Source organism: Anomaloglossus baeobatrachus, chromosome 9 (genome assembly GCF_048569485.1).
Source record: "Anomaloglossus baeobatrachus isolate aAnoBae1 chromosome 9, aAnoBae1.hap1, whole genome shotgun sequence".
In the NCBI taxonomy this organism is placed as follows: domain Eukaryota; kingdom Metazoa; phylum Chordata; class Amphibia; order Anura; family Aromobatidae; genus Anomaloglossus; species Anomaloglossus baeobatrachus.
In genome coordinates this window covers 155,356,842-155,382,956 of record NC_134361.1, presented here as the reverse complement: position 1 = coordinate 155,382,956, position 26,115 = coordinate 155,356,842, and the positions used below count along the sequence as shown (strand labels likewise).

The 26,115-nt window shown below is 50.1% G+C and overlaps 1 protein-coding gene across 1 annotated transcript in view; it reads right to left on the bottom strand.

The window, feature by feature from the left end:
- The window catches only part of LOC142251327 (protein Shroom4-like), a 1,515,126-nt gene that overhangs the window by 240,403 nt on the left and 1,248,608 nt on the right, over window positions 1-26,115 (bottom strand). The window contains exon 8 of the mRNA XM_075324019.1: window positions 23,280-23,552. Coding sequence (XP_075180134.1) covers window positions 23,280-23,552 — 273 coding nt within the window. The remainder of the gene's footprint in view (window positions 1-23,279; window positions 23,553-26,115) is intronic.

Sequence of the window (26,115 nt, the reverse complement as noted above, 5' to 3'; positions counted from 1 at the left end):
CGCCCCTCCCCCAAGTGAGGAGCTGAAAAGAGCAGCAGGGGAGGAGTTCAGGCAGTCGGAGGAGAGCAGCAGAGCAGTCAGGAGTGTGTCTCCTGGGCTGCAGAGAAAGGAGCAGAGCGGTCAGTGGTTGGAGCCCCTGGCCTGCAGGAACAAGTCAGGCACTAGGAGGGGACCCAAAGTGGACCGGGGCAGGGTAGTGGCTCGTCGGCGTCGGGAACCCGGAATAGTGCAGGGAAGTGGACTTCCCCCGTTCCAACCAGAGGAGCTAAGCAGACTACAAGGTGCAGTGCACCAAAAGAGGGCTCCTGCTCATTGCACCGTGTGCACACCCCTCCAAAAGGCTCCCAGTCACCGGCAAGTTGGTTTACAGAGGATTCTTTGTTTTATGACCACACACATCAGCCTAGCTTCATCCAACACCAAGACAACCAAACTGTGAGTTCCATGCTCCCTGCAATCCCTGCCACCACCACAACTCCCAATTGGGCCCCGAGACAACACCTCCCCTACCCGTGGAGGGGATTCCACCTTGCTGCCCTACACCACCAGTCCTGGGCATGGTCCCCAGAGGCAGCGGCGGTGCCACAATCTCATCACCGCAACCCACGGGTGGCATCACGGACAATCTCCCTTACATGATCCCCTTTTTGTTGTGGAGCCTAGGATCACAGACTGGGTCACGCCACCATGATACCTACAGAAGTGACCCCTTGGCCCGGATCTGAGTACCCCCTATTCCTGGGTGACACAAATTGGCCAAGGCCCAGTCACCATTGAGACCGGTGGCTACCCTCCAGTCCAGGGGTCCCGGACTTGGGGCCCGTGACAAAAGACTGCGGGGTAAGGAACTTTTTACCCGGCCCGTAAGGGCAACACCCGGACCTGTCCTGTACTTGGGCAAGGGGTGCACACCAGTGCTTAGCGGTGGTACCAGGGGCCAGGTTGTTTTGAGTGGGGGTGCGGTGAGAAGGACCCGGTCAGTCCCGTCCCAGTTTGCATGTGTAACGTTTAAGCAATGTGCCTCCCATAAGGGAAGAAAGAAACCAATGTATTCAATGTTAGTATACTTGTAAACTGTTCCTTTTTCTATTTCCAGTTTCTGTTAAATAAATGTTGGTGGTCGGACAGCCCGCGGACGGTCAGTATTAAACCAAGGGGTAATGTGACACCCTGGCAAAACCAGGTAGTCACACACTAGGCCCTCGAACAACACCACCCCCCACAGGGACAAATACAGCCGACCTGAAACCCTAGTCACCCCCCTCAGGGCAAGACAGGCACACCAGTGGGCGGGACCAGGTGGTTAGGAAACGCCCACCTAGGGGGTCTAGAAAGCCCGGGGCGGCAAAACAAGCAGTTAAGCTTTAGATGCAGTAGTAGTTCAAGTTGAGAGGAGTGGAAGCTGGAGCTAGGTGTAGCTCCAGCGGAGGAGAAGTTCAAGTTGAACGGTACCAGGGTCGGAGCCCTGGTGCCTAGGCTAGGTGGCAGATGGTGGTCTCCGTCAGCAGGAGATCGGAAGACGGCTCGGCAGATCCGAGGTGGACCAGGAAAGGGTTGGAGCCCACCGGTACCGACACCGGAGACCCAACCGGAAACCGTGCACATAGGGGGTACTCGGACCCTAAAGCCAGGACCGGAACCAACAGCCTAGCTAATCAACCGATTGAGGGCAGGATTATAGGTCCTGTCCCAACCAATGTCCCAAAAAGCAGACAACCACCCACAGAGAGGAATAGGACACCCTTCAGGGCCCATAGATCCCACGGGTCAGCATCAGCGGGCACGGCTCCTCAGGTACACAAAAAGCCGGGAGCGGACTCCCGTGTACCATACCGGGAAGTCCAAACACACAGCCAAAACTAGTGCAGAGGAAAAGATGGCGACCAGAGTACAACCGGCCGCGGCGGCCGGCAACCAGCACCTTGGTTTACCAAAAGACTCGTGTGATTCATTAATTGTGAGTAACCAAACATCCCCTGGTACGTCCGGGCGCGCAGGCCCCTGTCATCGCCATACCCTGCACAGAGACACTGGGCCCCGGCTGCTGCGGGTAAGGGGGCGGCACAGTATCCCCTCCATGGGTAGGGGAAGTCTTGTCTCGGGGCCCAGTTGTATGGGGAAGGATGCTGAGGAGCGTGTTCTGCAGGGTTTGACCGGGTGGTATTGGTGTACTCACAGTTCCAGAAGAATGCACACAGAGTCCAAATGGTAAACCAAATTGCCAGTGACCGGTGACCTCCAGCGGGTGTATTCGGGTTCCACACCCTGGTACAGCAAACAGGGGTCCCTTCCTCCTGCACTTAGTGTTTGTGTCCTAAGTTTTACTACTCCGCTTGAAATGGGGAAGTCCACTCCTGGTGATTTTTGTGTGTAGGGAGCTGTGGCCCGCGAGAACTGACCCGTGGGATCTTAGCAGGCAATTGCGGAGCCCTATCCCACTCGTTGGGCTTCTGTCTCGCTCTATCTGGGCCTCTTGTGGGACAAGACGTGGAATCTTGTCCCCGGCTGGTCAATTAGAAAGGTGCTTGAAGTTGTCCTTGCTCTAGGGTCCAGGTACCCCGACTGTGCACGGCCTCCGGACAGGATTCCCGCTGTCGATACCGGCGGGCTACAACCCTGCCCCGGTCCACTTAAGGTCTCCCGCGACCGGATCTCCATCGCCTGTGGCCCTGTCTGCCGACTGCCACCTAGTCAGTAGTCCAGTAGTCCAGAGGCTCCAACCCCTGACTACCCTTTCACATCATACTCCTCTCACTTTCTCACTTCACGCTAGACTGTCTTGTTCTCTCCCAGCACACCTCAGGACTCCTAGGTGGGCGTCACCATCCACTTGGCCCCGCCCACTGGGGTATCCCTATTGTCATGGGGGGTGACTAGTGTGTCGCCCTGGGCAAGCCAGGGGACACAGGTCACACACCACCACACCCTATATCCCAGGTAGGAACACCAAAGCTAACCAAAAATCCTTGTTGCCTTCCTCCAGAGGCTTATGATTCACACCAGGGGGTGGGCCAGGCGGTTGGCTCCGCCCACCAAGGAGATCACAGCTCTGGAGGCAGGAAGTACCAGGCAGTCCAGTGAGGGACATGAGAGAGTAAACAACAAGATTAGCCCAGGCAGGGCTCGAGTAAAGAACAGCTAAGAGAAGTTAAGGAAGTAAAGTGGTAAAGGAGGAAAGCGAGAGTGGTGACAGAACAGAAAGAGTGTGCAAAAGCCTGAAGTAGTCCAGCTGTGTGCAGGACAGGTCAGCAAGGTCAGCAACGGCGGTGACTGTCTGGAGGGGGACCGTTTGGAAGTTCCTGGAAGGACCGCGGACGGGTAGTGACCCGGCGGTCTGGAGCAGTGTTCCGAAGGACAGTCAGCACCAGGGCAGGGGCCTCTCGGAACCCGGCAAGGCTTGGAGTCGCCAGAATTTGCCAAATCCGTCAGTGAAGGGGACGTAGATCCCTCAACAACCAAGTCCCGATTGAAGGCAATAGCCCAACCAGTGTAGGAGAGACACCGCCACCGCCAAGGCACCAGTTTCTCAGGGCCAGCGCCTGCGGGCAAAGAGTAGAGCTCCTCCGGTCCAGCTTGAAGCCGGGGAGCGGGTTACCGGTGGGGACCCATCGCAACCAACAAGTAAACAAAGGTGCAAGGAAGAGGGACATCACCATCACCTACTGGGAGAGCAAGTGCAGCCGTCCGTGGGACCGTCTTACCAGCCGTTTGGTTTACCGTAAAACTGTGTCAACGTCTCAGGCTGAGTGAGTACCACAGTGCCGCAAGGCACAGCGCTGCCCCCGCGTCCCTGCGCCCACCAGGCCCTGCACCCCCCAAACCATCACCGGGCCCCGGGATCACCAACCCGTACCCACGGAGGGGCAACACAACACCTGGCTGCTCCGCATCACCATCCCCGGGATCCCCATATTGAGCAGCGGTGGTGAAATCACCACAACCGTGGGTGGCGTCATGGACAATAAACAATTCCCACACCCAACAACCCCTTTCACTCATGGGCGAGGAGTGCCGCTCGAGAACCCCCGGGATCCGGCCTACAGCTCGAGCCACCACTGAGCAGCGGCCGCCGGACCCGAGCAGAAGGGGGTGAGCGTAGTGTGCTGACACCCTCCTCCCCGCCCGCGACAACTTGGCGTCACGAACAGGATCTTACCGCTCTGCAGTCTGGTAGAGGTGCGCCTTGTTACCGCCGGAGGTATCCGGCAGAAAAATTTCATAAGCCGCCATCTTTGGCGCGAAAAGTTCCCGCTCGAGCGTCTTCTCGAGTAGTAGAGGCGCGAAGGCCAAAACCCCGCCCCGAGAGAGGAGGGGCCGGAAAGAGCTAAGGGGGACGCGATGGCGGCTGGCTGCATGTAGCTGCAGCTATAAAAGCAGGGACGCCAGGACTCTGCAGACATACCGTTCCTGGAAGAAGAAGCCATCATGTGGATGCCGTCCCGCGACACCGTAGCCCCCGCGCCTGGAACCGCGGCGTGGGTGGAAATCCGGACCGCGCAGCTCTACCAACGGCTGCAGGTGAAGATGCAGCTCCTCATGGAGGAGTGGGAGGCCGACATGGCGGACGTTATAGCCACCGTGCGGAGACGCGAGGAGGAGGCGGAGAAAGGGAGGGTGAGTGACCCACGTCCCGATGCCCTTGAAGGGCCGGTCATCGCGGCTGTGGGGCCCGGTCCAAGCCCTCTCCCCCCGTTGCCTCCCTCGCCACCCGTCCCGGAGGCCGTGACCCCGCCACTAGGCCTGCTACCACCGCAACCGGTAGCAGTACCCAGCGTCCCCGCCCAGGCGGGCCAACCGTAGTAAACCGGAGGTGTTGCCGTGGAAGATCCCGAAGGTTGAACCGGAGGCATCCCCTGAGAAGTCCCCCGAGCCGGAGCCGATGACCCGCTCCGAGCCGAAGGCCCAGCAGCGGAAAGCCCCTTTGCCCATCCCCCACACCCACGGAGGGGCAACACAACACCTGGCTGCTCCGCATCACTATCCCCGGGATCCCCATATTGAGCAGCGGTGGTGAAATCACCACAACCGTGGGTGGCGTCACGGACAATAAACAATTCCCACACCCAACAACCCCTTTCACTCACGGGCGAGGAGTGCCGCTCGAGAACCCCCGGGATCCGGCCTACAGCTCGAGCCACCACTGAGCAGCGGCCGCCGGACCCGAGCAGAAGGGGGTGAGCGTAGTGTGCTGAAACCCTCCTCCCCGCCCGCGACAACTAGGCTTTGCTGGCTGATGTTGTGTACATGGGTATGGGTTTGTGTTGGTATGCCAACGAGGATGGAGTCCTGCACCTGGAAGATTTGTGCAGTCTCTGTGACAACCTGGTTTTGCCAGGGCGTCAATAGCGATGCCAGCAAACTGCAGCACGTAAAGTCACTAACCGCCTGTGTAAACATACAAACTGGATGTATTGGGACGCCCGTCCAGTACCAAGGGATCACTTGGTTTCACATACCATGCAGAAAACAGGAATGACAGCGTCCACTTGAGTGAAAAATCTTTTTTCTTTTTATTCCATCAAAGTGCAAAAACAGTGCAACGTTTTGACATAGAATGTCTTTATCAAGCATAGCATAAAGCATCAGCTGTTTATACAAGTGTCAATTACATGTGAACCAATTAAAATCGATCCCATACCCTCATCTACATAATTGTCAATCCCACACATAAACAATAACAATATATAGCGATCTAATATCACCAGGCATCATCAGATATTCTATACATAACAATATAATCCAAATACACTTACAAAGTAGACAGATGACCTGAAAACGCCGCACGTGTGTGTAGAGCGCAGCGCCATTCCTTAAAAGCATCGTTGTCATGGAGATCTAATACCCAAAGTTCATTGCAGGTATACCACATGACTTTCAAAAGCCAATCCGATTGCCGTATGTTCTTACAGGCATTGGTGACGTCACAGGCTTCCTCCGAGCGCATCGTTCAGGCTTTCTAGTTGTTTACAGAATAATCCAGGCAGCGCAGGCGCAGTAACGTTTCAGGGACATCCAGACCTCCCATTAAGCAGCATATTATCGGAGCCACGTCGCTGCTGCAATAGTGCATGCTCCCCGGATTCACCATCTATATATATAATACCTTATTCTGTCTGTTTGTCTGTCTTGCTCCAAAATGACGTCATTACAGTGACAACCGTCGCATTGGCCGGTTGGCTTGGCCACGCCCCCACACACATCACGCCCCCCGCAAACGCTGCCCACTTGGACACGCCCCCCCGCACACGCTGCCCGCTCAGCCACGCACCCCGCACACATCACGCACCCGCACACGCCACCCGCTTGACCACGCACCCCGCACATGCCGCCCGCTCGGCCACGCCCCCGCCGTCCGCTTGGCCACACCCCACCGCACACGCCGGCCACTCGGTCACGCCCCCACAGCACACGCCACCCGCTTGGCCACACCCCCACCGCACATGGCACCCGCTAGGCCACGCCCCCGTACATGTCGCCCCCTCAGCCACGCCACGTACACAACGCCCGCTTGGCCACGCCCCCGCACATGCTGCCTGCTCGGCCATGCCCCCCCCACATGCTGCCCGCTCAGCCACACCCCCCGCACACATCACGCACACGTCACCCGCTTAACCATGCCCCCCGCACATGCCGCCCGCTCGGCCACGCCCCCCCGCACACGCAGCCCGCTTGGCCACACCACACTGCACACGCCGCCCGCTCGGCCACGCCCCCACCGCACATGCCGCCCGCTCGGCCACGCCCCCACCGCACACGGCACCCGCTAGGCCCCGCTACCGCACATGTTGCCCCCTCAGCCACGCCCCGTACACAACGCCCGCTCGGCCACACCCCCCGCACACGCTGCCTGCTTGTTCACGCCCCCCCGCACATGCTGCCCGCTCAGCCATGCCCCCCGCACACGCTGCCCGCTCGGCCACGCTCCCCGCACATGCTGCCCGCTCTGCCACGCCCCCCACATGCTGCCTGCTCGACCATGCTCCCCGCACATGCTGCCCGCTCGGCCACGCCCCCCGCACACGCTGCCCGCTCAGCCATGACCCCCGCACACATTGGGCATCTATACACCTTCCCCCCATGACTACTCGACCTATTATACTCCTCTCTCCCCAGGACTACTCCTCCTATTATACTCCTCTCGCCCCAGGACTACTCCTATTATACTCCTCTCCCCCTAGGACTACTCCTCCTATTATACTCCTCTCTCCCCAGGACTACTCCTCCTCTCTCCCAAGGACTACTCCTCCTATTATACTCCTCTCTCACCAGGACTACTCCTCCTATTATACTCCTCTCCCCCCCAGGACTACTCCTCCTATTATACTTCTCTTTCCCTAGGACTACTCCTACTATTATACTCCTCCACCCTAGGACTACTCCTCCTAATATACTCCTCTCTCCCCAGGACTACTGGACTACTCCTCCTATTATCCTCCTCTCTCCCCATGACTACTCCTCCTATTATACTCCTCTCTCCCCAGGACTACTCCTCCTATTATACTCCTCTCTCCCCAAGACTACTCCTACTATTATACTCCTCTCCCCCCCAGGACTACTCCTCCTATTATACTCCTCTCTGAGTATAAAAGGAGGACTATTATAGCATGGGGGATGTAGCATGATGGGGGGTGCACAGCATGGGGGATGGAGCTTGATGGGGGGTGCGCAGCATGGGGGATGGAGCACGATGGGGGTGCGCAGCATGTTGGATGGAGCACGATGGGGGGTGTGCAGCATGGGGAATGGAGCACGATGGGGGTGCACAGCATGGGGGATGGAGCACGATGGGGGTGCGCAGCATGGGGGATGGAACACAATGGGGGGTGCACTGCATGGGGGATGGAGCACGATGGGGAGTGCGCAGCATGGGGGATGGAGCACGATGGGGGGTGCGCAGCATGGGGGAAGGAGCACGATGGGGGTGCGCAGCATGGGGGATGGAGCACGATGGGGGTGCACACCTCCCCCCAAAACACACACGCACTGCCACACGCGCACCGCACAACACACCACACACACACTGGGAACCACAAACACCGCCCTTCACAGACACCCACACACACAGACAACGCCGCACACACACAACACCCAACACACAAACACTGCGGCATACACAAATATACGCACATACCGCGCAACACACACACATTGCACAAAACATACCTCCCCCAAAAACACACCCACATGAACCGCGCAACACACAGCACCACACACAGACAACACTGCAGACACACAGCGCTCCACAAACAACGCAACACACACAATGCAACACACAAACAACACCGCTCTCACACACCCCCACACCCAGACAACACCCAGAACATTTACAGCGCTCTACACAAACACTTGGCAACTACACACAATAACATCTATATATATATAACAAAAATCATACATTAACTACACAATACGTAAATTCTAGAATACCCGATGCGTTAGAATCGGGCCACCTTTTAGTAATATTATAAACATGTAGATCAAACATAGAAGGATATAAATACCTCATCATATTCATGATATGTACTATAATCATATGTTAATATGCATGTTTTTTAATAAAGCTCATATCCATCCCAATAGATGAAAAAAAGGGGGGGTCAGGACACCTGCAATAAATATATCAATGTACAAAAAAAGCATACAGACATTATCAAAACACATGGATAATAAAGGACCAGAAAACAGAGAATGGTGACATAAAAACAACATGTCATGTCACTATCCTCCATCTGGTCACCCACAAAATACTCCATCAACATAACAAAATGCCAATGAGGAGGAAGACAACGTACCAAAATGCCAAGGAGGGGCAGAGCGTGCAAACGTGTGCCGGGGCGGGGCCGAGCGGGCGAGGCGTCAGCGTATGCCGGCTCCCTGCACATATGTACCGGGAGCCGGTGTACGCTGGTAACCATGATACACATCGGGTAACTAAGGGAAGCGCTTCCTATAGTTACCCGATGTGTATCATGGTTACCAGCGTACACCGGCTCCGTCACGATCCCAGCATCGCAAGGTTATGTCTGGGCTTGGTTGCCGGTTTGGACTCCTGGGAGTGCACTGCAGCAGTCACCTGGGAGTCGGGGCTTCGTTTGAATTCGGGGGAACTGGCGTGGTCGAGCGGGCGATGCGTGCGGAGGGCCGGGGCGAGCGGCCTATCCATGCGGGGGGCGGGGCCAGGCTGAGGCGAGCGGCCAATCCGTGGAGCGGGGCGGGGCCAGGCCGAGCCCAGCGGCCAATCCGACTTTTGTCACTGTAAGGACACAATTTTGGAGCAAGACAGACAGACAGACAGAATAAGGCAATTATATATATAGATGGTGAATCCGGGGAGCATGCACTATTGCAGCAGCGACGTGGCTCCGATAATATGGTGCTTAATGGGAGGTCTGGATGTCCCTGAAACGTTACTGCGCCTGCGCTGCCTTGATTATTCTGTAAACAACTAGAAAGCCTGAACGATGCGCTCGGAGGAAGCCTGTGATGTCAGAAATGCCTGCACGAACATACGGCAATCGGATTGGCTTTTAAAAGTCATCTGGTATACCTGCAATGAACTATGGGTATTGGATCTCCATGACAACAATGCTTCTAAGGAATGGCACCGCGCTCTAAACACACGTGCGGTGTTTTCAGGTCATCTGTCTACTTTGTAAGTGTATTTGGATTATATTGTTATGTATAGAATATCTGATGATGCCTGATGATATTAGATCGCTATGTATTGTTATTGTTTATGTGTGGGTTTGACAATTATGTAGATGAGGGTATGGGATAGATTTTAATTGGTTCACATGTAATTGACACTTGTATAAATAATAGACAGCTGATGCTTTATGATATTGCTGCGGGTGGAGGCACAGACCATGTCAGGGGGGAGCTACTTGAGGCGGTTCGATCTGGGATCGTGGCTGTGGCTCGAGTGGCAGCCGGATCCGAGGCTCGTGCAGCAGCCCGTCGCCCACAACTTAATTAAGGGTGTATTTACAGGGGAGAGTTTGTCAGTAACGCCACCCGTGGGTTGCGGTGATAGTTGGTGACACTGCCGCTGCCTTGGTATGGGGCGCCCGGGGCTTATGGAGCGGGGCAGCAAGATGGTATCCCCTCCACGGGTAGGGGAGGTGTTGTCCCGGGGCCCAGATGTAGGTGGAGTGCAGTGCTGGGGCGCAGTTTGCAGGGCTGAACCGGATGACACCGCTGTACTCACAGTCACAGTCCAAGTAGTAAACCAAGTGCTGGATACTGGTAGCCTCCGGAGGGGTGTGCTCGGGTCCCGCACACCGGTGAACAGACCAGGGGCCCTTCCTCCTGCACTCTATTTTGGTGTCTCATGTGTTGACTAGTCCGCATGGAACGGGAAAAGTCCACTCCCGGTGTCTTTGCTGTGGGAGCTGTGGCCCGCGAGATCTGACCCTTGGGATTTTTGCAGGCACTTGGAGATGCCTTATCCCCCGCGTTGGGCTTCTGTCTCGCTCTATCTGGGCTACTCGTGGGGCAAGATCTGGAACCTTGTCCCCTGCTGGCTAATTGATAAGGTGGTTGCAGCTGTCCTCACCCTGGGGTCGAGGTACCCCAACTGTGTACGGCCTCCGGACCGGATTCCCGCTGTTGGCACCGGTGGGCTACAACCCTGCCCCGGTCCATTTAATGTCTCCCGCGACAGGATCTCCATTGCCTGTGGCCCTGCTCTGCCGTCTGCCACTTAGTCAGCTCAGGTAGTCCGGTAGTCCGGGAGCTACAACCCCCGACTACCACTTCACTCCTCTCACTTCCTCTGTCCAGACTAATCTGCTGTGTTCCCTCCCCTGACACCTCAGGACCCCTAGATGGGCGTCACCATCTGCCTGGCCCCGCCCACTGGTGTGTCCCTATTGTCCTGGGGGGGGAAACTAGGCCTTGTGGCTGGTGTTTGTACCTGTGTGGGGTTGTGTTGGTAGGACAAGGAGGAGGGAATCCTGCATCTTGAAGATGGATGCAGTCTCCTGTGACAACCTGGTTTTGCTTGACAATGCTTGACAAAGACATTCTATGTCGAAACATTGCACTGTTTTTGCACTTTGATGGAATAAAAAGAAGGAAGATTTTTCACTCAAGTGGACGCTGTCATTCCTGTTTTCTGCTTAGGAATAGATAGCGATATTGTCCGGTCCTTGGGCCATTTACCAGTTGTGCATATCTGTTGACACAGTCATGTTATGACATCTACTGCTGCTCCAGAAGACTTTATTAGCTCTATCAGAACATTATCACATCCAGGTGCTCTGGTTTTTTTTACAGAAGTTTTATCGCAGCAATGACTTCTTCTTATAAGATCTTCGGTTTGAAGTCTTTCTTGTAGAGGTGCTCTATGTATTCTTTCCATCTTTCCTTGATCTAGCTCAATTAGTTTGTTCCTTTTGGCATCTTTTAACATTCACACTCTTGGTTGAAACTTTTGTTGTTTGATCTTTGTATGTACAGTTAGGTCCAGAAATATTTGGACAGTGACACAAGTTTTGTTATTTTAGCTGTTTACAAAAACATGTTCAGAAATACAATTATATATATAATATGGGCTGAAAGTGCACACTCCCAGCTGCAATATGAGAGTTTTCACATCCAAATCGGAGAAAGGGTTTAGGAATCATAGCTCTGTAATGCATAGCCTCCTCTTTTTAAAGGGACCAAAAGTAATTGGACAAGGGACTCTAAGGGCTGCAATTAACTCTGAAGGCGTCTCCCTCGTTAACCTGTAATCAATGAAGTAGTTAAAAGGTCTGGGGTTGACTACAGGTGTGTGGTTTTGCATTTGGAAGCTGTTGCTGTGACCAGACAACATGCGGTCTAAGGAACTCTCAATTGAGGTGAAGCAGAACATCCTGAGGCTGAAAAAAAAGAAAAAATCCATCAGAGAGATAGCAGACATGCTTGGAGTAGCAAAATCAACAGTCGGGTACATTCTGAGAAAAAAGGAATTGACTGGTGAGCTTGGGAACTCAAAAAGGCCTGGGCGTCCACGGATGACAACAGTGGTGGATGATCGCCGCATACTTTCTTTGGTGAAGAAGAACCCGTTCACAACATCAACTGAAGTCCAGAACACTCTCAGTGAAGTAGGTGTATCTGTCTCTAAGTTAACAGTAAAGAGAAGACTCCATGAAAGTAAATACAAAGGGTTCACATCTAGATGCAAATCATTCATCAATTCCAAAAATAGACAGGCCAGAGTTAAATTTGCTGAAAAACACCTCATGAAGCCAGCTCAGTTCTGGAAAAGTATTCTATGGACAGATGAGACAAAGATCAACCTGTACCAGAATGATGGGAAGAAAAAAGTTTGGAGAAGAAAGGGAACGGCACATGATCCAAGGCACACCACATCCTCTGTAAAACATGGTGGAGGCAACGTGATGGCATGGGCATGCATGGCTTTCAATGGCACTGGGTCACTTGTGTTTATTGATGACATAACAGCAGACAAGAGTAGCCGGATGAATTCTGAAGTGTACCGGGATATACTTTCAGCCCAGATTCAGCCAAATGATGCAAAGTTGATCGGACAGCGCTTCATAGTACAGATGGACAATGACCCCAAGCATACAGCCAAAGCTACCCATGAGTTCATGAGTGCAAAAAAGTGGAACATTCTGCAATGGCCAAGTCAATCACCAGATCTTAACCCAATTGAGCATGCATTTCACTTGCTCAAATCCAGACTTAAGATGGAAAGACCCACAAACAAGCAAGACCTGAAGGCTGCGGCTGTAAAGGCCTGGCAAATCATTAGAAGGAGGAAACCCAGCGTTTGGTGATGTTCATGGGTTCCAGACTTAAGGCAGTGATTGCCTCCAAAGGATTCGCAACAAAATATTGAAAATAAAAATATTTTGTTTGGGTTTGGTTTATTTGTCCAATTACTTTTGACCTCCTAAAATGTGGAGTGTTTGTAAAGAAATGTGTACAATTCCTACAATTTCTATCAGATATTTTTGTTCAAACCTTCAAATTAAACGTTACAATCTGCACTTGAATTCTGTTGTAGAGGTTTCATTTCAAATCCAATGTGGTGGCATGCAGAGCCCAACTCGCGAAAATTGTGTCACTGTCCAAATATTTCTGGACCTAACTGTATATTTCCCCACTTAATTGTAAAGTGCCAAGGAATATGTTGGCGCTATATAGATACAATTATTATTATTAATTATTTTTAATCCCACAGACTAAAAAATAGATCTAAGCTACCACTTGATTACAAATGGGGTTTTATTTTGGGGATCAGTGGGAGTGATCTGCAACTTAACAACTACCCAGTGGAATGCTGTTGCAAAAAAACAAACTTTTTATGTGTTTAACCCTTTAACGACCACCGATACGCCTTTTAATGGCGGTAATTAAGGGTACTTCTTCCAAACCGCCGCTTTTTAACGGCGGTCGAGAGAAGGATATAGCGCCCCCCTAGAGTCGGAAAATCTCAGGGATTTCAGCTACCAGCGGTAGCTGAGACCCTGGAGATCATGATCAGGGACGTTTTTTCCGGTCCCCATTCACCTGATCGCCATTACAAACCGTGTAACAGCAACGACGTGAAAGTTAATGCAGCGCCGGTAAAAAAATTATTCTTCTCCCAGCTGGCATGATCAAACATGTCAGATGGGAGATGAATGTCCTCCCCCCAATCCCCGGTGTGCCCAAAATCTCTTCATCCTCCCGGTCCCCGTCCCCCCTCCACACCCCCCTTCCGACGATCTAAAATGGCCGCCGCCACACGAGTCATGTCCTGCCACATTCATCCGTCTTTGATTTCTGTGCAATCTGACATGGCAGATGGCACAGAAAGGTCCTCACAGGTTACCCAGTGTCAGGCTGTTACCCCCCAGTCTCCCCCGGTCTCCCTCATTACCTTCTGCAGCGTCGGTCCCCCGCGCCCCTCCTTCTCCTTGTCTTCAGCAGAAATGCTGTTTGCATGCACAGAGTGCCTGTCAGCTGGCTCTCTGCACGCAGGGACACAGCTTGCTGCAGGTTCACACTGCTGTGCTGTGGACCTGGGGAGCGTGCTGGGGAGCGTGAGTGCAGTATCACTGCACTCACACTTCTAAAATGGAGTGCCTGCACTTCTAGAAAATGGTGGATGCGTTCCCTGAGCGTATCCCCATATCCTGTAACACAGATTCATCGTGGGACCTCAAAAATGGATTACGGCGGACCAGATTTTTTTTTTCAATAAATTGGTGAAAGAGGGAATGTATTGGGGAGTGTTTTTTCAAATAATTTTTTTTGTTGTCTTTTTTTATTATTATTCACTGGATGTGTGATGTCTGGTATCTGATAGACGCCGTGACGCTGGTATCAACCCCATATATTACCCCGTTTGCCACCGCACCAGGGCAACAGGATGAGCTGGGTCAAAGCACCAGGATTGGCACATCTAATTGATGTGCCACTTCTGGGGTGGCTGCAGCCTGCTATTTTTAGGCTAGGAAGGGCCAATAACTATGGACCTTCCCACCCTGAGAATACCAGACCACAGCTGTCTGCTTTACCTTAGCTGGTGATCCAATTTGGTGGGGACCGCATGTTTTGTTTTATTTATAAATAATTATTAAAAAGAGCCTGGGCTGCCCTTCAAATTGAATCAGCAACCAAGGTGAAGCTGCAAGCTGTGGTTTGCAGGCTGCAGCCATCTGCTTTACCCTAGCTGGCTATCAAAAATGGGGGGACTGCGCTTTTTTATTTTTTTTTTATTATTTATTTTTTGGCTAAATACAAGTCTAGGCACCCTTTAGTGCCCCATGAAAGTCACTAAAGGGTGCCAGTTTAAAATATGTAGGGGGGTGGGACATTATATATGTGTTTGACATCTGTCTGTCTATCTATCCATCCTAGCTTTTTAAGCTGCGTGCCTGTGATTAGAGTATCAATCATTTTGGATGCTGAGTTTTCGCTGCGTCCATAACGCTGTGTTGTACAGTAGAAGTGCAGTGGGAGGATTTTTAGAAATCTCCTGCTCACACTGCTTATTTTCTCCACAGCATAAACTGACATATGGTGCTGCAACATGTCAATTTATGCTGCGGAGACGAGAGTTCTCTGCGGAGAGAATAGAGCTAAAGTCATCAGCAGCCTGAACCTGGACCGTGGCCGAGGACATCACTCACATCTTCACAGACTCAGTGTCGCCGGATCATGGGCACATAGCCTAAAAGTGAGAAATTTGCTGCTAGAGCAACATTTTTGTGATGCCCCTGGGGGTTTAAAATGCTCACTATACTCCTGAATAAAACCCTTGCTGGGTCTAGTTTCCAAATTGGGGTCACTTGTAGTGGGCTTCTGCTGTATAGGTACCCTAGGGGCCCTGAAAATGCAACATGGTGCTCGCAATCAATTTCAGCTTTACCAAAATTGAAATGGTGCTCTGTCCATTCCAAGCCCTCCTGTTTATCCAAAGAGAGGTTTTTGTCCACATGTGGGGTATCCCTGCGCTCATAAGAAATTGGATAACAAACTGTGGGGTCCACTTTTTGGTATTTCCTCTTGAAAAAGTGATAAATTTGGTGCTAAAGCAAGATTTTTGTGAAAAAAAATGAAACTTTTCAATATGAAGACCTAAGGTTATTAATATCTGTGAAGCACCTGTAGGTTTAAAATGCTCACTATACCACAGGATAAAATCCTTGAGTGGTCTAGTTTCCAGAATGGGGTTAGTTGTGGGGGAGCTCCACTGTTTAGGCACCTCAGGAGCTCTCCAAACGCAACATGGCGCCCGCTAATGATTCCAGCCAATTTTGCAGTCAAATGGCGCTCCATCTCATCCGAGCCCTGCCGTGCACCCAAACATTTGATTTCCAGCACATATGAGGTACTGGCATACTCAGGAGAAATTGCACAATACATTTTTGGTGCATTTTTTCCTGATACCCTTGTAAAAAAAAGTTACTTGGTTGAAGTAACAATTTTGTGGTAAAAATGTATTTTTTTATTTTCACAGCTCAACGTTATAAAATTCTGTCAAGCACCAGGGGTTCAAAGTTCTCACCAAACATCTAGATAAATTCCTTGAGGGGTCTAGTTTCAGACAATTTTTTTCAGACAAATTTGCTTTCCAAAATTCAAATATTGCTCCTTCTGTTCTCAGCCCTCCCATTTGTCCAAACAGAGGTTTCTGACCACATGTGGGATATCAGCGCGCTCACAAGAAATTGGGTAACAAATTTTGAGATCCATTTTGTTATGTTACTTCTTCAAAAAGTGTATGAATTGCCGCAAGAGCAACATTTTTAGGTAAAATATATATATATTTTTTTCATTCCACATTGCTTTTGTTCTGGTGAGGCAAATGAAGGGTTAATAAACTTCTTGAATGTGGTTTTGAGTACTTTAAGGGATGTAGTTTTTAGAATGGTGTCACTTTTTGGTATTTTCTGTCACCTGGGTCTCTCAAAGTAATTTCAAATATGATGTGGTCCCTAAAAAAATGGTTTTGTGAATTTTGTTGAAAAAATGGAAAGTTGCTGATGAACTTTGAACCCTTCTAACTTCCTAACCCCAAAAAAACTTTGTTTCAGAAATTGTGCTGATGTAAAGTAGAGATGTGGGATATGTTATTTATTAACTATTTTGTGTGACATAACTCTCTGGTTTAAGGGCATAAAAATTAAAAGTTTGAAAATTGCTAAATTTTCATCAAATTTCCAATTTTTTCACAAATAAAAGCAAAAAACATCATTCTAAATTTATAACTATCATGAAGTACAATATGTCACGAAAAAACAATTTCAGAATCACTGGGCTCCGTTGAAGCGTTCCAGAGTTATAGCCTCATAAAGGGACACTGGTCAGAATTGCAAAAAATGGCCTGGGCATTCAGTACAAAACTGGCTTCGTCCATAAGGGGTTAATGTTCTGTTATGTAATTAATTTTAGATTTTTTTCAACTCATCCAGAAGTTTTAGAATTCTATCGAATATTAAAGGGGTGGTTCACCCATTTTTTTATTTTCTGTATGAGTTCTACTTACCATTCTAGGCGTTTTCTCCATTGGCTTCTGTTTCCATTTCTGGCACTGAGCGGCGCTATCCTGCACGCTCAGTGCCTGTCACATGACCCCCTGGAGCTGTGGCCGCCAGTATCCTCTGACGTCCCGGCAAGTTCCGGGCTCTCAAACTTGTCGGGTACGTCAGAGGAGGCTGCTCCACTCAGACTGAGTGACAGGGCTGTGGGCGGTGACTACCGCACGGCACAGCCCAGCATCGAGGGGAGGAGCCAGAAGACGTCAGTGTGGAGCCGGCCCGTCCTGCAGATGGTGAGGCACGGGGCGCCAGTGTGCAGTACAGGGGGGGTTCTTCAGCTGAAATCCCCCCCTGCACGTAAGTATCTGATCACACTCTCCACCCGCCCGCTCTGCTGCGATGTCAGGAGAGTGGCCGGTGTCGGGCAGTGTGATCATGTGCTCCTCCCAGCAGCACTGCAGGACGCAGCAAGACACTGACAGGCATATCACCGCTGTGCTCTGTCACCTGTCCTGCTGCATGGGACCAACTGTCTGCACTCTGTCACCTGCACCACAAGTCAGAGTGGAGACAGTTAATGACAGAGCACCTCTGCCCCCCCTCTCTTCTCTGCCCCCACTCTTCTCTCCACCCACTCTTCTCTCCCCCCACTCTTCCCCCTCTTCTCTGCCCCCCTCTTATCCCCCTCTCCTCTCCCCCCTCTTTTCCCTTGCTCTCTCTCTCTTTTCCCTCACTCTCTTCCCCCCCTCGCTCTTTCCCCCCCTCGCTCTCTTTCCCCCCTTGCTCTCTTTCCCCCCCTCGCTCTCTTTCCCCCCCTCACTCTCTTCCCCCCTTGCTCTCTTTTCCTCCCCCCTCGCTCTCTTTTTCTCCCCCCCACTCTCTTTTCCTCCCCCCTTGCTCTCTTTTCCTCCTCCCCTCGCTCTTTTCCTCCCCCCCTTGCTCTCTTTTCCTCCCCCCCTCACTCTCTTTTCTTCCCCCCTCGCTCTCTTTTCCTCCCCCCCTCGCTCTCTTTTCCTCCCCCCTCGCTCTTTTCCTCCCCCCTCGCTCTCTTTTCCTCCCCCCTCGCTCTCTTTTCCTCCCCCCTCGCTCTGTTTTCCACCCCCCCCTTGCTCTCGTTTCCTCCCCCCCTCGCTCTCTTTTCCTCCCCCCTCGCTCTCTTTTCCTCCCTCCCTCGCTCTCTTTTCCTCCCCCCTCGCTCTCTTTTCCTCCCCCCCTCGCTCTCTTTTCCTCCCCCTTGCTCTCTTTTCCTCCCCCCCTTGCTCTCTTTTCCTCCCCCCTCGCTCTCTTTTGCTCCCCCTCTCGCTCTTTTTTCCTCCCCCTCGTTCTATTTTCCTCCCCCCTTCGCTCTCTCCCCCCCTCGCTCTCTCCCCCCTCGCTCTCTCTCCCCCTCGCTCTCTTTCCCCCCCGCTCTCTCCCCCCCTCGGTCTCTTTCCCCCCTCGCTCTCTTCCCCCCCCTCGCTCTCTTCCCCCCCCTTGCTCTCTTTCCCCCCCTCGCTCTCTTTCTCTTTTCCCTCGCTCTCTCCTGGCATGGTCAGTACAGAAATCTCTCCATCGTGGAGGGGTGAGAGGGAGTAATAAACATGGAGTCCCTACTGTGTCTGTGTATTTATTTCTAATAAAGTATTTTTCTCTGTGTGATTTTTTTTAAACCCTTTATTGGAGATTCTTAATGGCCAGGTCAAACTTGGCCTGACATTAAGAATCTCGGGCTTTATACCAGCTGGTAAAACATAGCTGGTATTAACCCCTTATTACCCAGCGTGTCACCTGCCACCAGGGCCACTGGTAGAGTTGGATACAGCGCCAGAAGATGGCACTTCTATGAAAGCGTCATTTTCTGGGGCGGCTGTGGACTGCAATTCACAGCGGGGGGCCCAGAAAGTTTGGGCACCCTGCACTGCGGATTCCAATCCCCAGCTGCCTAGTTGTACCTGGCTGGACACAAAAATTCGGCGAAGCCCACGTCATTTTTTTTTTTTAATTATTTCATGAAATTCATGAAATAAAAAAAAAAAAAAAAGGGCTTCTCTATATTTTTGGTTCCCAGCTGGGTACAATTAGGCAGCTGGGGGTTGGGGGCAGCCCGTAGCTGCCTGCTGTACCTGGCTAGCATACAAAAATATGGCAAAGCCCACGTCATTTTTTTAAAAAAGTTTTCAGGCAAAAACCTTTATAAGAAAAAAAAAATGCTTCCCTGGATTTCTATTGCCAGTGAAAGTAACACCAAGCAGCGGGGGTTAGCAGCCAGCAGCTGATTGGGTTACCCTTAGCAATAGAAAATGCAGCGTGAGCCCACAAACAATGTGATTTTTTTGTTTTTTTTTATTTTTAATGAATTTTTTTTAAAAAAAAAAAATCGACATGGGCTTCGCCCATCCAGCACCAGAGCATTTTACTGCTCAATTCATCCCAAGTAATCAGATGACTCCAGTGTCGGCCGATTACTTGTTCTGTGTCCCCCTGCATCCAGCGTGTATGAGCTGTGAGGTCAGCGGAGGTCAGTCCGGCACTGGAGTCAGCTGATCTGAACTCAGCTGAACTCCTGCCTGCACACGCTGCGATGGATGCAGGGGGACATAGAAAAAGTAAGGTCTAAGCCACACGGCGAGAAAAACAGTGCGAGTGGAGTGCGATAAAACATCGCATTCCACTTGGACCAATTCTAGCCTGTGTGTCAGCGCACATGAGCGATTATTTTCTCAGCCCTAATTGGACCGAGAAAACAATAGCAGCATGCTACAACTGTAATGCAAGACTCTCTCTTTTAACCATTCAAGTGTATGTGGTGAGAGAAAAATCGCACTGCACTTGCGGTACATCGGTGGACTACGGAGGAGCGAGGGAAAGAAATCGCTCCCACCCCTCCTCAGTGCTGGCCCACCCCTCGAGTGGCGGACCGCCCCCCGCAGCTGAGGTCTGCTCGGACAGTCGGACCTCAGTCACAGGGACACACGCATGACACTCAGCTCTGCTGTACTGAGCGTGAGCCGAGTGTAATGCGAGGGGATCGCAGTAATCCCCATGTGGCCTCAGCCTGATCGGCCGACACTTGAGTCAGCTGATCTGAACTCAGCTGAACTCCTGTACACACAGCCCGCACACACAGCCCGCACACACAGCATCGGCAGCAGGCAGTGACTACTGTTAAGGCTACATTCACATGACCGTTCCGTTTTTGCGGGCCACAAAAAACGGTCCTTTTTTTCACGGATGCATCCGTGTGGCATCCGTGTGACAGCTGCGTGCCTTCCGTTTTTTTTGCGGACCGCAAAAAACGGAAGCAGCAAGAAAGATAAATAGATGAGTAGATATAGAGATGGATAGATAGATATAGAGACAGAGGGATAGAGGGATGAATGAATGAATGAATGAATGAATAGAGGGCTGGATAGCTAGATAAGAAAGACTTATATAATGTCCCACCCCCCTGCATATTCTAAGCTGGCACCCTTTTGTGACTTTCATGTGGCACTAAGGTGCTTAGTCTTGTATTTAGCCAAAAAATAAATAAATAAAAAAAAATGACCTGCGGTGCCCCTATCTTTTGTAGCCAGCTAGGGTAAAGCAAATGGCTGCAGCCTGCAAACCACAGCTGGCAGCTTCACCTTGGCTGGTAATCCAAAACAGAGGGCACCCCACGCTGTTATTTTAAATTAACTAAATAATTTAAAACAAAAAACACGGGGTCCCCCGAAATTGGATCACCAGCCAAGGTAAAGCAGACAGCTGGGGTCTGGTATTCTCAGACTAGGGAGGTTCACCGTTATTGGACACTCCCCAGCTTAAAAATAGCAGGCTGCAGCCGCCCCAGAAGTAGCGCATCCATTAGATGTGCCAGTCCTGGTGCTTCGCGCCAGCTCATCCCGTTGCCCTGGTGTGGTGGCAAACGGGGTAATATATGGGGTTAATACCAGATGTGTAATGTCACCTGGCATCAAGCCCTGGAGTTAGTGATGTCAGGTGTGTATCAGATACCCGACATCACCAACCCAGGCAGTAATAAAAAAAAAAAAAATAGACAACAAACACATTTTTATTTGAAAAAACACTCCCCAACACATTCCCTCTTTCACCAATTTATTAGAAAGAAAAACAAATCCAGGTGTGGTGTAATACAAGGGGGTCCCACGATGATCCATACCATAGCCAATGTTCCAGTCAATGAAGAACAGAATGTTCCCTATTTGCTGGGAGAGCCGTGCAGTGACCTGAGCTAACATCAATAGGTCAGCCCAGGTCACTGCAGGGCATGACGAGTGCTGCTATCAGGAGGTTAGCGAGGTATATTACCTGCGATGATCGCTGAACTCCTGACAGCAGCGCTGTCACCGAGTTCAATGACCGCCGCCTTCACAAACAAAGTATCGCGAGCGGCCTGTGACGTCACCACTAGTCACAGTCTCAGGTCGACAGCGAGAGGTGACGTGACAAGCAGCGGGCATAGAAGGCAGTGACGACCGCTGACGTCAGGAGGGCAGGACTTCATCACCGTAGGTAATGAACTTACTAACCTCCTGACGGTAGCGCTTGTCATCCCCGTGGCTGCTGACACTGTAGTGCGGGCCGCTGCTGACACTGCTGAGTGGGCAGCCGAGGGGCTGGGGCTGGAGCGTGACACTGACTGCACGGGCACCCAACGGAAGTCACATGGAAGTGCTTCCGTGTTGCTTCCGGGAATTTTGCGGACCCATTGACTTGTATTGAGTCACGGTTCGTTATTACGGAACAGAATAGGACATGTTCCATAATAACGGAGCGGACATACGGCATCCGATGTGGTTTTTTTTGTAGGATCGGATGCACATGGAAGTGCTACCGTGTACCATCCGATCCTACACAAAAGACATTGAAAAGATGGTCCTGTCTGTGGGTCTGCAAAAAAAACAGGAACTGACCAGGACAGACGGAACGGTCATGTGAATGAGCCCACCTGCAGCTATTGCAGCGTGTGCGGGCTGTGAGATAAATTCTGTGTCCCGCTGCAGAAGGATCCGGTAAAATAACGGTTGCATGCGCTGCACATTTAATCCACAGGATCCGGTCATATGCGGTTTGCGGATGATACGGACGACACACAGACTAGGCAAGAGGGAAAAAAGCAATCTCATCACCCCGTCACTTTTTTTCCCCAATTATTTTTTTCACATGTTGCACCGGCTAATAATCATAATTTCTGTACACACACACACACACACTCACACACACTCACAGACACACACTCACACTGACACACACTCACAGACACACACTCACAGACAGACACTCCCACACACTCACAGACACACACTCACACACACACTCACAGACACACACTCACAGACACACACTCACAGACAGACACTCAGACACTCACAGACAGACACACTCACACACACACTCACACCCTCACACACACACACACACACACTCTCACACACACTCTCACACACACTCACTCACAGACACACACTCACAGACAGACACTCACAGACAGACACACACTCACACTCACAGACACACACACTCAAACACACACACACTCACAGACACACTCACACACACACTCACAGACACACACTCACAGACACACACTCACAGACAGACACACACTCACACACACTAACACTCACAGACAGACACACACACACTTTCTTCCCCTTGTTGTGTGCAGAGCTGGCAGCTGCTGCTGACTCTGTGATTTCTCTCAGTGCATCCACACAGGGAGGAGGCTTTGGGTGGAGAGCTGAGGGGGGTGTTACACACAGTGGGTGTGTTAGATAAGCTACAAGTAAAATATATCTTTGTACCGTGTTAGCCAGTAGAGATAAAAAAATTGTTTAAAAGAACAGAGAGTCCTCAGTGGTTGATACCTTTTAATGGCTAACTGAAAAGATGGTAATAATTGCAAGCTTTCGAGACTACTCTCTCTGATGAAGAGACCTGAGTAGTCTCGAAAGCTTGCAATTATTACCATCTTTTCAGTTAGCCATTAAAAGGTATCAACCACTGAGGACTCTCTGTTCTTTTAAACAATTTTTTAGATAAGCTAGACACCGCCCTAGAGCCACAAAGAATTCTGGGACTTGTAGGAACTGAACACAGGAAGTCAGAGGAGAGATTAACCCCATCAGAGCTGGAGCCAGCAATGAGCATGTGCTGCTAGTGCACAATAAAAGGTAATTTTGCTGAAAAAACATAATAGATGTGTTGAGGGGCACATATTAGCAAGATTTATCAGAAAAAAAAAATCAGTTTTGGTAACTGGACAACTTCTTTAATATAACATATTAGAATATTTTTAATAAGTAGTTTTACCTTTACTTCCATGGATGGCAGTGGGTCTTCACAGTTCAAGGCGCTTTCCACTCTACTCAGTCGTCCAGACAAGGACAACAATAAGCTGATCACCTTGTCCAGGTCCCCAATAAAGATTCGAAACTTATCATACTCATTAGGTTTGCAAATGTTTTTTAACAGATTCTTCAACTCATGGCCAAGAGTTGCATTTGCATTAATGTCTTCTTGAAGTCCTTGCTGAGCTTCGTGGAGGACAGCAACCTTTCTGCTAATGCTTTCTATTAGCTGTAGCTGTATTAAAACAAAAATCAGAAATAAACTAGTAAATTAATGTTTTTAAATTGCTTTTATGTTGATCTTGTCAGGGTAGAGTCTGATATATCTGTCAGCAGACAATGGCTGTCAAAAAGCCTATAGGAAAATGCATTAGTGTGGCCATTAACAATAAGGCTATGTGCGCACGTTGTGTTTTTTCCCGCGTTTACGCAGTGTTTAAAACAGCAGCGTAAATGCATGCGTTCTGCTTCCCCAGAAAAGTCTATGAGAAGTCAGCAAATTCCATGCGCACATTACTTTTTTAAACGCAGCGTTTTAGATGCCAAATATTTGACAAAATCGATGCATTTAAAAAAGCAGCATGTCACTTCTTTTGTGCGTTTTGGTTGCATTTTCCACCCATTGAAATCAATGAGGTGTGTCAAAACTTGCACTGCATTTTTGTTGCCTTCTGCATGCTTTTTTGACAAACAGAATGCAAGTCTTTTGGTGTCTCTCTCTGTCGATGTTGGTCTCTATCTGTTCGTCGGTCTCTCACTCTCTGTCTTCAGTCTCTCCCTCCCTCCCCCTCATACTCACGGATAACCAATGCGACGTGGCACTGCACAGCTGTCACGCTGCTTCGGCTTCTCCAGATTTTGAAAATGCTGGCCGCTCATTATTCCATCTCACATTCACTGCTTCCCCCGCCCACCGGCGCCTATGATTGGTTGCATTCAGACTCGTCCCCACGCAGAGTGACAGCTGTCTCACTGCAACCAATCACAGTCACCAGTGGGCAGGTCTATATCTTGCAGTAAAATAAATTAAAAAAATGTAAAAAAAACCGACGTGCGGTCTGCCCCAATTTTGATACCAGCCAAGATAAAGCCACATGGCTGAGGGCTGGTATTCTCAGGATGGAGATCCCCATGTTATTGGCTCATCCCGAATTCCCTAAGTCCTAGGTTATGGAAAACAGTTCTTTCGGTCTGATGTAGCGCATAAGGAACCACTTGCTGATATTAAATGTTGTACTTTATAAATTATAAGCTCCTATTAATACAACGCGTTTCAGCAGACAATATGCTTTCATCAGCATACCTGATGAAAGAATATTGTCTGCTGAAATGCGTTGTATTAATAGGAGCTTATATTTAATAAAGTACAATATTTAATATCAGCAAGTGGTTCCTAATGCGCTACATCAGCCCGAAAGAACTCTTTTCCATATGCCCACTCCCTACCTGGGATTTCGGTAGTAGCTGCAAAGGACCTGCCAACCCATTATAGAATCCAGCTGGGAACTGGAGGATCGTGGAGGAAAACCTGAATCCCAAGGTGCCGGTGGAGTTCAGGAGCCGACAACAATACCATAAGTCTGGATTCAATAAGCTTGGACACTGCAATCAGAACGGAGGAATACCCCGGACTGACACGCTTTCACTGGAGTTGTGCGGGGGCGCACAACCTGCAGAGGTGAGCAGTTCCAAATATCTATCCTACATCTATCCACGGATGCTTCTCATATTGCGCCTGTCTCTCTATCTCTGTTTCTAAGTCCTAGGTTAATCATGGCAGGCGTCTATGAGACACCCCCCATGATTAACCTGTAAGTGAAAGTAAATAAACATAAACACCGAAAAATCCTTTATTTGAAAAAAAAAGACAAAAAAGCATCCTCTTTCACCACTTTATTATAAATTCCCAAATACCCCTCCAGGTCAGACGTAATCCACATGAGGTCCCATGACGCAACCAGTGCTGCTATATGAAGCTGACAGGAGCAGCCACAGACCATGACCGGTCTCTGTGAGCTCCACAGAGCAACTGAAGTGAGTCGCGCTGTCAGCGGTGACGTCACTCATGTTACCTGCGGCCACAGCTCTCGGGTGGAGGACTCCAGCTGGTTTCGTGTAAACTGAGTGACATCACCGCTAACAGCACGGCTCACTTTAGTCACTCAGGGGATTTGCGGTCACCTGTGAGTCCTTCACCTGTGATCGCAAATCAGGCTGCGGCACACAGATAGAGCTGCGTGATGACAATGAAGTCAGGTGAAATTAATCAGAGTTCATTCTGATCGCGCAGCTCAGTCTCGCACAAAGCCATGCTTCTATGGGGATGTAGCAGAGCCGAGTGGGACCGCACAAAAATGCATCCAAAATGAATTCAAAATGCAGAGTTTTGGATACTTTTTGAATCGCATATGCAGTGACAAAACGCTGCTTTTTATTTGTCACGCCAGAACGCAACATGCGCACATACCCTTAGTAATCTAATCAACCTTAGTAATCTAATCAACCAAATGACCCTCTAATCTATTTGACTGCAGCAGCAATTGTCTGATACTGGTCAAACCTTGGCAAAATGCTTTGTTTTACCCTATTAACAATTTTTTACATATACATATATAATAAATAATATATATATATATATATATATATATATATATATATATATAAAATTTCTGGAACCAAAATCAGGCAATTTAAGAACTGAGCAAAATACCTTCTCCTAGTCTTTCTTGTGATATTTCAAACTTTTTCACACAACATTTTACATTGCAATGATTTTTCACCCTTAGATATCTGTTATA